The sequence below is a fragment of the Osmerus mordax genome, chromosome 6, assembly GCF_038355195.1.
Source record: "Osmerus mordax isolate fOsmMor3 chromosome 6, fOsmMor3.pri, whole genome shotgun sequence".
Taxonomy (NCBI): Eukaryota; Metazoa; Chordata; class Actinopteri; order Osmeriformes; family Osmeridae; genus Osmerus; species Osmerus mordax.
The window spans coordinates 19659553-19675064 of NC_090055.1; the positions used below are offsets into that span (position 1 = coordinate 19659553).

The following is a 15512-nucleotide window of genomic DNA, read 5'->3' on the forward strand; positions in this document are numbered from 1 at the left end:
TCAGGAGAGTATGATGTTCAAAAGTGCTACATGAAAACGGAACGAGTTGGCTCATCCTTTGCTGTAATGTTCTGGGTTATTCCATGATGGAGCTAACACCATTCTTGGTGTCGCTGTAGCTCAACCATGCCATACCCTGCCGTTGCCCATACATTTACATTTACATTTAGTAATTTAGCAGACGCTCTTATCCAGAGCGACTTACAGTAAGTACAGGGACATTCCCCCGAGGCAAGTAGGGTGAAGTGCCTTGCCCAAGGACACAACGTCAGTTGGCATGACCGGGAATCGAACTGGCAACCTTCGGATTACTAGCCCGATTCCCTCACCGCTCAGCCACCTGACTCCCTTACATGCAATGAACATATTATTACGCCATAGGCCTAAGGAGAGGTATCTAAGTGGGAACAGGTGTAATCCTGCATTCATTTTTTCAGGCAAAGGCCTGTGAACATCTTACAGTTTAGACAGCAGCACAAACCTTGATGGTTAGGGGAGTTCCGATTGGTAGACTGCTGGAAACGTGGTCCAATTAGATCTGCTGGTTTGTGATTGGTAGACTGCTGGAAACTTGGCCCGATCAGATCTGCTGGGTTGTGATTGGTGGTTCGGTCTACTTTGTCCTGCTGAGAGAAATGCCAACAGAGTGTCACAACAGTCTCTAGCACCATCCTCAAACACACCTCTCTAAACGAAAACATGCAAATGTTTGAGGCAGTTCATCTGCTCCACTCCCAGGGCTCCGCCCTTTCCTCCCTTCACTCTCTCCTCCCTATTTTTAATCCCTCCCTCTTACTCCTCCAACCTCTCTCCTCCCTCCCTCCCTCCCTCCCTCCCTCCCTCCCTGTCCTCCTCCTGCTTCTGCCAGATGTAAACAGAGACAGTGGGTGAAGGGTCGGCCAGGGGAGCACATGCCTGTCAGGGACACGTTCTTCTTGGCCTAAGGAGAAGCTCTAACCACTTCCTCACATCCATCCAGACATACAACAACTGCAAGAGAGAAAGAGACAGACAGACAGAGAGAGAGAGAGAGAGAGAGAGAGAGAGAGAGAGAGAGAGAGAAGACAGAGAGAGAGAGAGAGAGAGAGAGTGATCAAACCCACCCTCTCAGATGTCAGTCCAGTTGGGTGGGTCCAGTTACCAGACTGACTAAACTCCCCCCCCCCCCCCCCCCCCCCCATGAGGTATGAGGAAAAGACAGCCTGTGCTTACGAAAGGTTCAGGTCACCGATCGGTGCATGTGTGTGTGCGCGTGTGTGTTGGTATGCATGTGTGTGGGTTTGTGTGTGTGCATGTGATTTGCTCTGATAAACAAGACGTCAGGACGCTGTGTCAATATCCACAACTCTGGCCAGAAGCACAAGAACGAGCAATGGGACATAGCATACCATGTGGTATGTTTGGCCTTAACACGACGATCTTTGCAAACTTCCTGTTGCTGACACTTAGGCTACTTATGGCTACAGTGTTTACTGTTGTTGGAAAACAGAAACTTGGTTAATAAAATCCAAGCAAATGATATTATTAACTATTTTGTGATCAGGTGATGTAACATGAACTATTTGAGATGATGGGACATTAACTCCAGGCTGAGATTACAACAAAAACCACAAATTTGGTTAGAAGATATTTTAATTTACTTGGTGCTGGGCTATCTTGGCCAGGACACTCTTTAAAAAGAAATGTCAGATCTCAATGAGCCCTTCCTGGCTAAACAAAAAAAAGGAAAACATGACCTCTTCACCTTGCCTGTAAAGGCTCAAGACGCACTTGTTCCGGGAGTACAACGGTACTTAGGAATGGTTCGCTTGACCCGATGTTAGTTTCCTCAAGGATCACAATGACTCTTGCTTAGAGACTTGTTGCTCTTGTGGTTAGTGGTAACTGATTTAAATTTTTGTACCCGCTGTGATATATTGTTTTTATCATTGTTGCTTGTTTTTTCCACAGGTACACTTGCACTTATAGCGGTTCATGTTGTTTAGTTGTAACTTGTTTAACTACATGCTCTTATGGTTCTTCCCTTTGGCACTTACTTTGGTTGTTCACAATGTGTGCTTCATGTTTTGGCTACTCGCAATGTTTTTGTGGCTATCTTGTTGTTATGATCAGTGACCTATGCACTTTGTAAAGCTCTCTCTTGGAAGTCGCTTTAAAAAAGCGTCTGCTAAATGAATAAATGTAAATGTAACACAGGACTTCCATTAGCCAGGTGACTTAGCTGATTGCTATTTCCCACCAGGGTTAGGCTAGCAGCACCAGGACAACAAACAATGACAGAAAGCCCTTCAAAACAATACCTCTAATCCCTGGCTGGAGGCCACAAACCCAGCTCTGCCACGTCAAAGTCTCGCGCCATGTGAATCCTATGTGTTCACCTCAGAGGAATGTGCCTCCATGCTAGGGGCCCATTCACCACTTCGTCATTTTCATTCATGCTCTGCCCCTAAATCTATTGGGCGTGACAGGTACATTCAGACTGGGGAGAGAGAGAGAGAGAGAGCGTGAGAGAGAGAGCGAGAGACAGAGAGAAAAAGAAAGAGAGAAAGAGAGCATTCTCCACAGCCAGCTGGGTAGCTAGCTATGCTTGGGTCAGCCTGTAGCTGTCTCTCTCTCCCTCCTCCACGCCTGTCTATAGAGGCTGGCTGGCTGAGGAAGAGTTGTCTAACCACACAGAGCTCTTCTGAGAAGCACAACAACAGGCCTGGTGGAGAGAGCCTCTTCTTTGTGCTGTAAGTTGGGCCTTCCATCGAAGGTTTCTCTTTCAAATAAGTTATTTACCCGCGCAGCTAAAAGAGGGTCTTCCACATCTACAATGCTAATGTGAAGCTAGCTTCTTTGTGTTTTGCCAGTTCTGCGAAGCGGCAAACTGTTTACTCGCCAGCTGTCTCAAGCCAATCACTGTCAAAACAGGTGCCGTTGGGGAATGAGACATGCAAGTTCGCTGCTAACCAAGCCTCGTTATGATACACATAATACACACGCAGCATCAGGAAGAACAGACCATGTTGGTGGTGTAGGGCTGTAATGGCCCCTTTTGTCACTGGTCACCCAGACATTCGCCTGGGACAGTCGTTGATTTGCATGAATGCTAAAATGACAATCACACCTTAATGACACAACTCTGGAGAGGTGGACTCAACAGTTGAAGAGGAAGGTGAACTGAGGAAGACTCTGAAATTATCATTACAAGTTGTGTTCTTGTAAATATAGTTCTAAACAGTTTTTAATGTCATGTTTGATATGATTTCTTCTTGGTTTCTTATTTTATGTATTACATTCTAGTAATAATTTTAATACTGTAACATCATGTACAGTACCAGTCAAAGGTTTTGACACTTTGTACTTGCAGCAGACCAACATGTGTTTACATATTCCCTTGTCTTGCAAGGGCACCACTTGGTCTACTGCAGCCTTGATTAATAATCCAATTTGAATCTGTATGCGTTAGACAACCTTTCTGTCATATGGTCGGTATCCCCATTTTAGTCAGGTTTGGGTGTATACAGGGATAGGTTTTACCAATCACTTTGAGTTCTGTTTAAGATACAGCTCCGGTGCGTTAGGCTCTTAGTCTTCATTGTGAATACCTTCGTTAGCGATTGCTCTGAAGGTATGTTTTGTATTTTATGATGTTTCATTATCATTGAATTGATTATCTTACTATTTATATATAAAAATATTTTTGTGCATTTTTAAGTTAGTTGTTCTCCATGTACGTATATATCACGCTACGGTGGTGAAAACCTTGATCTAGTTGGGTCGATGCGGCTAATACTGATTATATATACATAGACTTTTGAAGTCGGTTTTAACTTAAGGCCTCTGAGTCACTTACAGTGGACCTCCACGCTCCGAAGGAAATACCGGAGCCTCCGAGTGGTCGGTTTACATACTGTGTTGATGGTTAAATCCATATTATAGTAGAGATAAACAACTGATTAGTGAGTATGCATACTTTAAGGTCGGTGCTCTGAACAAGCAGACCATTTCTACCTACGTCAGAGTTTCATGTCATTAACTGTTTAGAGCTCAAGGTTACAGGTAATGCACTTGTGCACATTTCTAAAATGCCTTCGTTCACTGTAAAGAGCGGGTCTTTTTAAATAGCTTGCTAGCACAACATGCTAGCGGACAAACTTTTTAGCACAATGGCCTGTTGTTTTGTCTCTTTGTGGGCCGGCCGCGAGCAATAAAGCTTTCTTAAACTTGTTCACCGACTGACTGTGCAATGCTTGATATATTAATATTTCTGACAGAGTCAGATATTAATGAGTCAATTATCTCCCTGAACATCTAACCACAATTGGAGTCAGTTGGCTGAGCGGTGAGGGAATCGGGCTAGTAATCCGAAGGTTGCCAGTTCAATTCCCGGTCATGCCAACTGATGTTGTGTCCTTGGGCAAGGCACTTCACCCTACTTGCCTCGGGGGAATGTCCCTGTACTTACTGTAAGTCGCTCTGGATAAGAGCGTCTGCTAAATGACTAAATGTAAATGTAACCAGAATTGTGTTTCCCAAGCCGGGGACAAACACCAAGTGTCTCCATCCTTACCATTCCCACTACAGTGGGTGGTTGCGTACCATGTAGTTCTAGTTCAAGTCTTTTATTGTCAGATGCACAGAACAACACAAGGTCAGACTGGGCACTGAAATTCTTAGGACAAGACAACGCGAAGCAACCTGGCATAACATGACATATGAGTACTCAGAACATATATTACACCTATGATAAGCTAACATACTAAACCTAAAATACTGTATACTAAACCTCTAATACACATATTAACCTATACTAACCTAATAACCTATACTAACCTAAGACAAGTGGGGTACAGTCAGTGCAATATTGCTGATGCAACCAGTAGCTGAAAGTGCAAACAGTGACTGAAAGTGACAGTGTGTAAAGTGGCTAGTGAGAAGTGTCGACAGTATATCTAAAGAAATAAAGAAATATCAACGTCCTTATCAATGTTCATTCAAAAGCCTGATGGCCCTTGGAAAGAAACTGTAGTCCAGTCTTCGTGTGCGAGACTGAATGCTTCAGTATCGCCTGCCAGAAGGTAACGGGGTAAAGAGACTGAAGGATGGGTGGTAACAGTCTCTTAGGATCCTGCCAGCTTTCCTGAGGCATCGTGTGTGGTAGGTGTCCTGTAGGGCTGGGAGCTTCCTGCCAGTGATGAACTCAGCAGACCTGACCACATTACGTAGGGCCTTGCGGTCCTTGTCTGTGCAGCTCACTTACCACACTGTGATGCAACCAGTCAGTATGATCTCTATTGTGCATCTGTAAAAGTTAGTGAGGATGACTGAATCCATGCCAAACTTCTTCAGTCTCCTCAGGAAGAATAGGCGTTTCCAGGCCGCTTTGACCACCTTTACCGTGTGAGATCATCGCTGATGTTTACCCCGAGGAACCTGAAGCAGCTGACCTTTTCCACTTCGGATCCGTTGATGTAAGCTGAAGCCTAACCACTAAGGCATGGGTTCAAATACGGCCTTAGCCCCCCTCCCTCCCTCCCTTTCCTGTCACACTTAACTTGAAGCTGTCCAGTAAAGCACCCCCCCCACACACACACACACAAAAGACAAGAGAACGTGTTACCTGGTAATTTGGATGGTGTAGAAAGTAATCGGGGCAACCGGCCACAGCCATGATCTGAATCCTCCGGTCTCTCACCGTCTTGGTCACATTCAGGTTGGACAGGGACGCCTGCTGAGGAAAACATAGCACCAAGGTTCATTGATGCTGAAAAACCAGGAAGGTGAGACTAAGAGTAGACTAATATAGCGCAGAGCACATCTTAACCCACATAGTTGTACGTGCAGGGCCAGTAAACACAATCTGCTAACTTCATCCATCCTTGACAGCGCCTGGCGTCTGAATTCTGGGGTGTTCCTCTTCAAACAATGGATTTCTGCACGCTTAGAGGGAAGATTCTGAGGTTTAAAATGAACTGGTGTCTGAGGCTACACTGGTGTCTGAGGCTACACTGGTGTCTGAGGCTACACTCTGTCTGAGCACCTGAATAAGCTTGGTACACAATAGAGGCTATTTACATTCCAGAGAGTATATTTTTCTCTAATTTTATCATCTTAACACACAACCGAGTAGACATCCATTCTTTAAAATTGTCATTGGAATACAATCACATTTGAGTTTCTTTCATTTCAGTTAGTGGAGTCACACTTCCTTTCCTTCCAACCCTCCTCCCCCCTCTCCTTCCCCAGCTGCACTCCCCCCTCTCCTCCCCCAGCCGCCCTCCCCCCCCCCCCCCCCCCCCCACAAGTTCAACAGTTGGACTCTATTTGGACTTCTCAAAGTGGCTATCCTATCAACCTTTTGGCACAAGTGCGTCAAATAAACACTTGTAAACATTTCCCCCAAAATACTGCAGGCAGACTTCTCCAAAACCTAAAGTTAGGCCATACTTCCAGAACAAACCCAACTATGAAGTCATTTTGACATCAATAGCACTGCTATTCTAAATAGCAGTTGATCCTTGTAGCAATGGTCAGACACCCTATGTGACCTAGAGGCACTTTGTGTTTCATTTCTATAATTCCACAATGCAGAAGACCACAGGCCTTGCTTCACCTTAAGTTTGGTTTAGTGTGAGGTAGGGTTAAGTGTAAGGTAGGGGGTAGGGTTTAGTGTGAGGTAGGATTGTGTTTAGTGTGAGGTAGGGTTAAGTGTAAGGTAGGGGGTAGGGTTTAGTGTGAGGTAGGATTGTGTTTAGTGTGAGGTAGGGTTGTGTTTAGTGTGAGGTAGGGTTAAGTGTAAGGTAGGGGGTAGGGTTTAGTGTGAGGTAGGATTGTGTTTAGTGTGAGGTAGGGTTGTGTTTAGTGTGAGGTTGGGTTAAGTGTGGGGTAGGGTTGTGTTTAGTGTGAGGTTGGGTTAAGTGTGGGGTAGGGGGTAGTGTGAGGTAGGGTTGTGTTTAGTTTGAGGTAGGGTTGTGTTTAGTGTGAGGTAGTGTTAAGTGTGGGGTAGGGTTGTGTTTAGTGTGAGATTGTGTTGAGTGTGGGGTAGTTTTGTTAGTTAGATTCGGGTTTGTACAGCTCCAGATTCAGCTCCACCAGAGCTGTTACTAAGCTATGAATTATCCCCAAAATAGCTCATTAGAAGTAAACAGGATCCAGAGTTCTCAGGGACGGTCATCCTCTCCAATTTGTTGAGAAAGCTCAGCATGACAAAAGTTTGAACTTGCAAATAATGATCCAGTCATGAATGCACCCACCACAAAGAGGTTAGGATCAGTGAGACCCGCTCAATGAGTTTACTTGTGATGAGTCTGTGTGTGGGTGTAGTGTGTGTGCTTCTTCCTTTAGTGTGTGTGTGTTTACGTTGGTTTGAGCACGAGTGTGCCTCATTTTGTGTGTGACATCAGTATTATAAGGACACCTGCATCCGAGCGTGCAAGATCACGTGTGCTATGATGTCTAATCGCTCCCTTGTAGTTCCCGTGCAGTGACACAGTCCTCTCATTGAGGTATCAATAGAGGGATTAAGCTGCATGCAAGGAGCCTTTGATTTGACTCTTTACACTTGAACAGAGTAATGAAACTTAGTGGCCTATGACCTTAACAGTGCAATGATCCCTGTTGTGATCATCAGAAGGGTCTGGACCCCATCGTTCCCAGCGGTGCTGCCTTGCCACTTATTAAGACGATTTTTGCTCAAGCTTGCATGAATGCAAAACGTTACTTCAAACGGAGAATTAGCGTTGACAATCTTAAACTTCTGTCACCTGGCAGCCCTGTATGAGCATGTAACTATTAACCGCTTAAGATTTTCACATCTTGGTACCTAGACACTATGAAAGTAGCCTTTAAGTCAAGAGACAAACTTTCATTTGAGGGGTGGAATACATTTCCATATTTGGGCTACGTTTGGGAAAACTCCAGTGGTCATCGTAGCTTCCAACAGCAGAAGAACGTAGTGAAGTTCACTAGTTAGGTCTAGTCGTGTTTAAGTCTTATCGCCAAGTAAGCCTACTACTTAGTTACGTTTATCAATATACCTATTACCAATCTATTGGTACTTTTTTCCATTTTCCACTACCATTTCTCAGATTTCGTACAGCTAGCACTATGTAACCAGCGCCACATACAAACGGCATGTGGTCAAAACTAGGCAACGTTTCACGTAACCAGCTAGCTAGCTCAGGGATATTAGACAACTAAGCTAGCTGATGTAGCTAGCAAGCATAACTATATAGGCAACAACCGTTCTTTAGCTAAAAACCATAGAAACGTGTAGGCTACAAGTGCTAGTACTGAGACGAAGCCTGCTTTAATATCCCTTAGTGTTAAAACACCAGAGAGCAGCCAGCATTCGAATCAACAGGGGCTATTTAAAGTAAAGCCTAATTGAACTGTAACAACATTTCCCCAAAGTGATCTCCCATTTTGCTTGGTGTGACTAAGGATAAATATCACATTAGCGCCAAAAACACTAGGCATTAGCATTGACCGCAGATCAAGAGGTTGCAGGTTCTAATCCCACCCTATGTCTGATACAACAAGCGTCAGCTAAATTAATTAATCACATCATTAGCCTAAATTACACAAAGCCTCTTTCAATGGTGTGTTATTACTATGTTCATAATGTGTTATTACTGTGTTCATAATGTGTTATTACTGTGTTCATAATGCCAAATGTAGTTTGTGACGGTTCGGTTCTCTACTAAAATAGTCATTCCGACAAAGGGCATATGTGTGACTGGACTGTCTCACAGTAGGCTAGGCTATTTTTACAGACTACATCTGAGTAGCCTACCACTGATTTCAAACTTATCCATTCAAAGCTTTTAAAATACTACATTTCACAGTAAAGGACAACATGAGTGTGAAATAGAAACGTTTAAACTTTTAACCCTTCCACATCTGAGCCAACTAAAACAGAAATAAATGTCTTGCGGGCGCTGCGGCCAAATGTGTGCCTAGTAGTGATACCCCTTACCCCCCCACTCATCCCAGCCTTTAGGCCACGCGTGGCTGGATACTACCTCTTCACTCATCCCAGCCTTTAGGCCACGCGTGGCTGGATACTACCCCCCCACTCATCCCAGCCTTTAGGCCACGCATGGCTGGATACTACCTCTTCACTCATCCCAGCCTTTAGGCCACGCGTGGCTGGATACTACCCCCCCACTCATCCCAGCCTTTAGGCCACGCATGGCTGGATACTACCTCTTCACTCATCCCAGCCTTTAAGCCACGCGTGGCTGGATACTACCCCCCCACTCATCCCAGCCTTTAGGCCACGCGTGGCTGGATACTACCTCTTCACTCATCCCAGCCTTTAGGCCACGCGTGGCTGGATACTACCTCTTCACTCATCCCAGCCTTTAGGCCATGCGTGGCTGGATACTACCTCTTCACCCTAATTCGGGACACACTTCAAAATAGTGGAGCTATAAGACTGAAAGACAGAGACATTTATTGTCGTCATGTGCACAGTACAACACAGGGTCATGTGCACAGTACAACACAGGGTCATGTGCACAGTACAACACAGGGTCATGTGCACAGTACAACACAGGGTCATGTGCACAGTACAACACAGGGTCATGTGCACAGTACAACACAGGGTCATGTGCACAGTACAACACAGGGTCATGTGCACAGTACAACACAGGGTCATGTGCACTGTACAACACAGGGTCATGTGCACAGTACAACACAGGGTCATGTGCACTGGCGGTCCTAGCACATTTGGCGCCCCGGGCAAGGTTACCATAGATACGCTGATGAGTGCCGGTGAGCATTAACCTAGGCTGCATTAAAAATGAGAGAGGGTACAATTTCTGAGAAAATTGTGAGGTGTGCTTGCGTCGGTTTCTACTTAAAGCTGGTGTAGGCAAGTTTTGCGAAGCTAGCTAATTTAGCTTCTATTCCAAACGACTCAAACCATAATATCCCACCCCTCCCTTCAAAGCCCCTCACACAAAACACATGAACACGCTGCCTGACTTCGAGGCAGCCCTCCCTGCCTCATTCCTCTCTGAGTCATCCCTCTCTCCTGAGGCAGAGAGGAATGAGGCATAGAGGAATGAGGCAGGGAGGGATGAGGCAGAGAGGAATGAGGGATGAGGCAGAGAGGAGGCAGTGAGGGATGAGGCAGAGAGGAGGAATGAGGCAGAGAGGAGAGGAATGAGGAAGGGAGGGATGAGGCAGACAAGAGGCAGTGAGGGATGAGGCAGAGAGGAGAGGAATGAGGCAGGGAGCAATGAGGCAGTGAGGAGAAAGTGAGGGATGAGACAGAGAGGAGAGAGGGATGAGGCAGGGAGGGATGAGGCAGAGGAAAGAGGAATGAAGCAAGGAGGAATGAGGCAGTTAGGAGGCAGTGAGGGGATCAGGCAGAGAGGAGAGAAGGATGAGGCAGAGAGGAAAGAGGGATGAGGCAGAGGAGAGAGGAAAGGGGGATGATCCAGGGTGTGATGCAGTCCTGAACAGTTTGCTGTAGTGCTGTGCAGTATAACGTACTCTTGTACAGTACGGCTTTCTTCTCTAGATTCATACAGATGAACAGTGCAACTCTTGTCATTAGTTGGTTTAATGGCTTATCACATTGTGGTCACACCTCAGTAGCTATGCTTGTTGCACATGTTGATCACTCATTAATTGGCAGCTTCATTATCTGGGCGCAACAGCGTAAAGTAGGCTATACGAGAGCTTGTCTGATGTCACAGGGCCGCATGAATAGCAGCAGGCTCTGAGAGAGGCTTTGGTAAACATGGACAATCGCTAATTGGATGAGGATTTCATTGGGCTAGGAGAAACGGCCTTATGCAATCTACATAATGAATGGCTTGGGACCTGTTTTGCTTATTCTCAAGCTTGCTACCAGGGTGGGCTTGCTCCTACTCCACTCCAACCCAAGATGCCATTTGGAGTGGAAGCTGATACTAAGCCATTTATCAATCCATAGAGAATTTCCTTTCTGATGTACACAATGCAGACAGAGGTGTGTAAGGATTTTGTTGACATTTTAGAACTTTGGGTATAAGATGAACTCCAAGAATTATTAACATATCCGAGGTCAGCATGGTCTCTGTTCCACTGTTGTCATCCATGACCAGGGTCTTACTGCTGTCATCCATGACTGCTATCATCCATGACCAGGGTCTTTCTGCTGTCATCCATGACCAAGGTCTTACTGCTGTCACCCATGACCAGGGTCTTACTGCTGTCATCCATGACCAATGTCTTACTGCTGTCATCCATGACCAGGGTCTTACTGCTGTCATCCATGACTGCCATCATCCATGACCAGGGTCTTACTGCTGTCATCCATGACTGCTATCATCCATGACCAGGGTCTTACTGCTGTCATCCATGACCAAGGTCTTACTGCTGTCACCCATGACCAGGATCTTACTGCTGTCATCCATGACCAATGTCTTACTGCTGTCATCCATGACCAGGATCTTACTGCTGTCATCCATGACTGCCATCATCCATGACCAGGGTCTTACTGCTGTCATCCATGACTGCTGTCACCCATGACCAGGGTCTTACTGCTGTCATCCATGACCAGGGTCTTACTGTTGTCATCCATGACCAAGGTCTTACTGCTGTCACCCATGACCAGGGTCTTACTGCTGTCATCCATGGCCAGGGTCTTACTGCTGTCATCCATGACCAGGGTCTTACTGATGTCATCCATGACTGCTGTCATCCATGACCAGGGTCTTACTGCTGTCATCCATGACTGCTATCATCCATGACCATGGTCTTACTGCTGTCATCCATGACCAGGGTCTTACTGATGTCCTCCATGACTGCTATCATCCATGACCAAGGTCTAACTGCTGTCATCCATGACTGCTGTCATCCATGACTGCTGTCATCCATGACCAGGGTCTTACTGCTGTCATCCACAACCAGGGTCTTACTGCTGTCATCCATGACTGCTTTTATCCATGACCAACGTCTTACTGATGTCATCCATGTCAGGGTCTTACTGCTGTCATCCATGCCTGGTGTCATTCCTGACCACTGCAGTCATCCATCACCAGGGTTCTTCTGCAGTCATCCATCACCAGGGTGCTTCTGCAGTCATCCATGACCAGTTCATTGTTAGGGGACTGGGGGTGAGGGTGAGTCTGGGAATGGTGCCAGTTTGGCAGCTTGTTAGTTGGCAAAGAGCTGGATCAGGGCTCACAGAGGACCGACATACATGTCACTCAGTACAATCCCTCTAGCAGTCCCAACAGAGCCAACATGAAAACTCAAACATGTCACGTCCTGTAGCTCTATTTTACCGGAGGCAAATGGCTTCTCACGAGGAGGAAGATTTGGGAAGGTGGTGTTGTGGGTTCTGTCCCGAGGAACTGAACCGCACAAGCCTGAATCTTCCTGAGATCCCTCTCCCCTCTCAGCCCAACGGTCGTCCAACGTCTGCAGCTTCAGGTGTAATTCTGAGAGCACTTTTTAGCATGACAGTTCCACCTGAGTAACAGGGAGGAGGATAAGAGCCAGACATCACTCCATCTCTGGAATGTTCACAAACTCTCCTTTCAAAAATATTAAATATTACCAAAGACTAGTGGTGGAATGGTACATGTATTCGTATTGAACCGTACGGTACGAGCATCACGGTTCGGTGCATAAAATTACACGGAAAATACACGATATAAAAATAAATAAAACTTGCGTGCAAATTAATTTATGTAATGCGGAACTACTGTTAGATACTCGTGTTCTTTAGGGACATCTAATCTGTAGCTCTGAAACTCTGATTGGCGCCACCGTGAGTCAGAGATAGCTAGCATCACTAAGGACGAGTATGGGGAGTGGTGGCGACCCACGGGAGATAGAGGACCCGCCGGCTTTAACCCTTGTGCTGCCTTCGGGTCACATGACCCAAAGGTTCATAACGAACCATTGTTGTGTTTACCCAATTTTACCCAAAACAAAAAAAAGAATTAAAATAATTTTCTTTTAACCTTCGCAATGTGGGGGGTCTGAGACAGCCCAACGGTTAAAAGAAAATGCTTCACTTTGTTTTTGTATGCAGTAAAGTTGTCGCAATACGACAGTGGGTCACAATGATGAAGATAACACAAGGGTTAAGATTGTAAGTTTTGGAAAACTTCGGTTTCCCATTCAGTTACAGTAGTACAGGCGAGAGAGTGGTGGATAAAACAAGCACTGTGTCGGCGTTGTTGAACAGTTGTGGGCAGTGATGTGCAGTCTGAAGAATAACCAGTAAAAATACAAGTTTATTAAATAAATAATACATTTTTACGTTTGTAAAAATGTATTATCCATATTTGCACCAAGACATCCATACTGGGACCAAGACATCCATACTGGCACCAAGATATCTATACTGGAACCAACACATCCATACTGGCACCAACACATCCATACTGGCACCAAAAAAATCCATACTGGACAGAATATTGTGTATTTTAATCACCAGATGCTTTCTCCAAAGCAACATACAGAAGGAGGTTTGAACCACTAGATCAGCAGTCAAATCCTCTAACCACTGAGCTCTATCCATCCCCTGTCCAGTCTGGGCCAAGGCATGAGTAAGGGAGGAAGTGGGGAATATACACTGACAGGAATTCTGTCTGAGCTTGGTGTAACATCAAACTGAGAAGAAAACGCACCCACACATTAGCTTCATGCTTCCGCTCTAATCCCAGTCTAAATTGAAGCAAAGTTCTGACTGGACCTGACACAGATCGAGATTAATAACTGACAATGAATGTGCAATTCAGCCAGAACTCCATCTGCGTGATTACTGTCCTGATGCAGCTTCCAGACCGGCTGCTTCTCGGGTCCATGACTAAACATCACTCAGGTAATTACTGGGTTAAGTGGCTGAAGAGGAACTCCAGGCACATGTCATGTTATCCGTACGTGATCAGTCGCTGCAGATTCATGCCTCATCAAGTCAGTGCCTTCAGAGCAGCGTGCCAAACTGCTCCCGGTCAGGTTACCGTTGGTTACATCTGGTCGTACCCATGAAACAGACAGATATTATGGTCTGTTCTGGACGGTTCTCTTGATCCGGAAAAGTATACATGTTGAGCTTTGTAGCAGGTACATTTAAGAACCAATAGCTGATGTTTGTGATTGCTTCACCAAGGCCCCCCACACCGAGGCAACACACTCACCTTACCATATTTTCATAACAACGTATAAGTGAGAGAAAACATTTTAGCCATCGTTATGAAATTATAATTTAATTCTGATGAGTAAATTAAAAGTATCAACATGGATTATAATCCTGGCAGGATTCCATTGTGTAGCAATACTAACCTTAACCCTAACCTTCCGTATGGGATGGGTTTCTTTTCTAATGTCTACTCGAAAAATATACCGTTCAACCTCGTCCACAACTATAAAGACACGGCAGACTTGCCGTGGCGTCTGCACCGGGACCGCTGTGAGGAGACAGAGCGCATTAGCCGCTACGGTTCAGCAGACTACACACGAAGTGGCCGGGGAAAACGCCTACCCCCCACCTCAAAGTTAAACAGCCAGGGTTAAGACCGGTAAAACTCAAACATGCTGGGGTGATGGGGCCCGACAGTTGCTTGCTTGTATTAATTACTTGCATTACTTTTATGTTCTAAATATGGACCCGGTGCCAAAAATAGCCAGATACTGAGCGATCTTCTCCGTTGCTTTTAGAACACTAGAAGCAGTTTATCAGCAAAGCAGTCACCGGATCATTATTAACCGACTGCACTCTAACAACGTGTTCATTTTGATGTTATGTAAAGTTGTAAATAAAACCAATGTATCTCGCTTTCCAATCTAACCCCTCGGCATAAACTACTGAACCAACACTATATGATAAGTCTCGAAAATCACTCGACTTCTTCTTGGCACACGTGAGTTTGTAGTGGACAGTCTTCAGGCAAATACCTAAAGTTTATCCATTTGCATACAGCAAAAATAATACAGCATAACACACAACAGCGCTTGTTTATTACTGAAGTACTCACGTTATATCTTCTTTTGAGATTAAAGAGAAATCACAAGCATGCCAGGAGAATGTGTACAGCCGTGACAATAGTAGCGCAAGTATTGCTTTTCTCGCTCAGTCCGTAGTGGTCAACATTCCCGATGAGAACAAGGATTGACCGCAGTTCATCTCCCGAGTTCACTCCTCCTCACACGAAACAGCTCCTCCCTCCACCAGTTTGACTCCGCCCATCTATCCTTACGTCTCCCCTCTCTTGTTGCACGCTGGTCTACACGTAGTGGCGTTGCACATGACCTAACTTCATTCCTTCGGTGTGTTGAAACTTCTGTGTAGATAATGGTCACAGGCGCATTCTACTACTCTAAAGAGCTAGAGGCGAATGCTGCTCTACAGAAGCGACTAGTGCAGGTCTGTAATAGAGACAAATGCCGCTCTGTAGAACTACAGTTGAGACTAGGGCTGCTCTGGTGAACTACAGTAGAGGCTGGGGCTGCTCTGTGCATGATTACAATGGCCACATTCAGTTATGTCTAAAAAATAGAAGGATGTTTACCATCAG

General features: G+C 45.5%; 1 protein-coding gene across 7 annotated transcripts in view; it reads right to left on the reverse strand.

Moving 5' to 3' along the window:
- Positions 1-15107, reverse strand: part of LOC136944961 (growth factor receptor-bound protein 10-like) — a 42342-nt gene extending 27235 nt beyond the window's left edge. The window contains exons 1-4 of one of the 7 annotated variants that reach the window (XM_067238934.1): positions 14973-15038; positions 5814-5925; positions 5606-5713; positions 482-626 (exon numbers count right to left, since the gene is read on the reverse strand). In XM_067238934.1, coding sequence (XP_067095035.1) covers positions 482-626; positions 5606-5713; positions 5814-5858 — 298 coding nt within the window. In that variant the 5' untranslated portion in view covers positions 5859-5925; positions 14973-15038. Of the gene's footprint in view, positions 1-481; positions 627-5605; positions 5717-5813; positions 5926-13718; positions 14041-14972 lie in introns of those variants that run through there. The other 6 variants (XM_067238935.1, XM_067238932.1, XM_067238933.1 and 3 more) reach the window with 6 other exon arrangements.
- Positions 15108-15512: the final 405 nt, after the last annotated feature.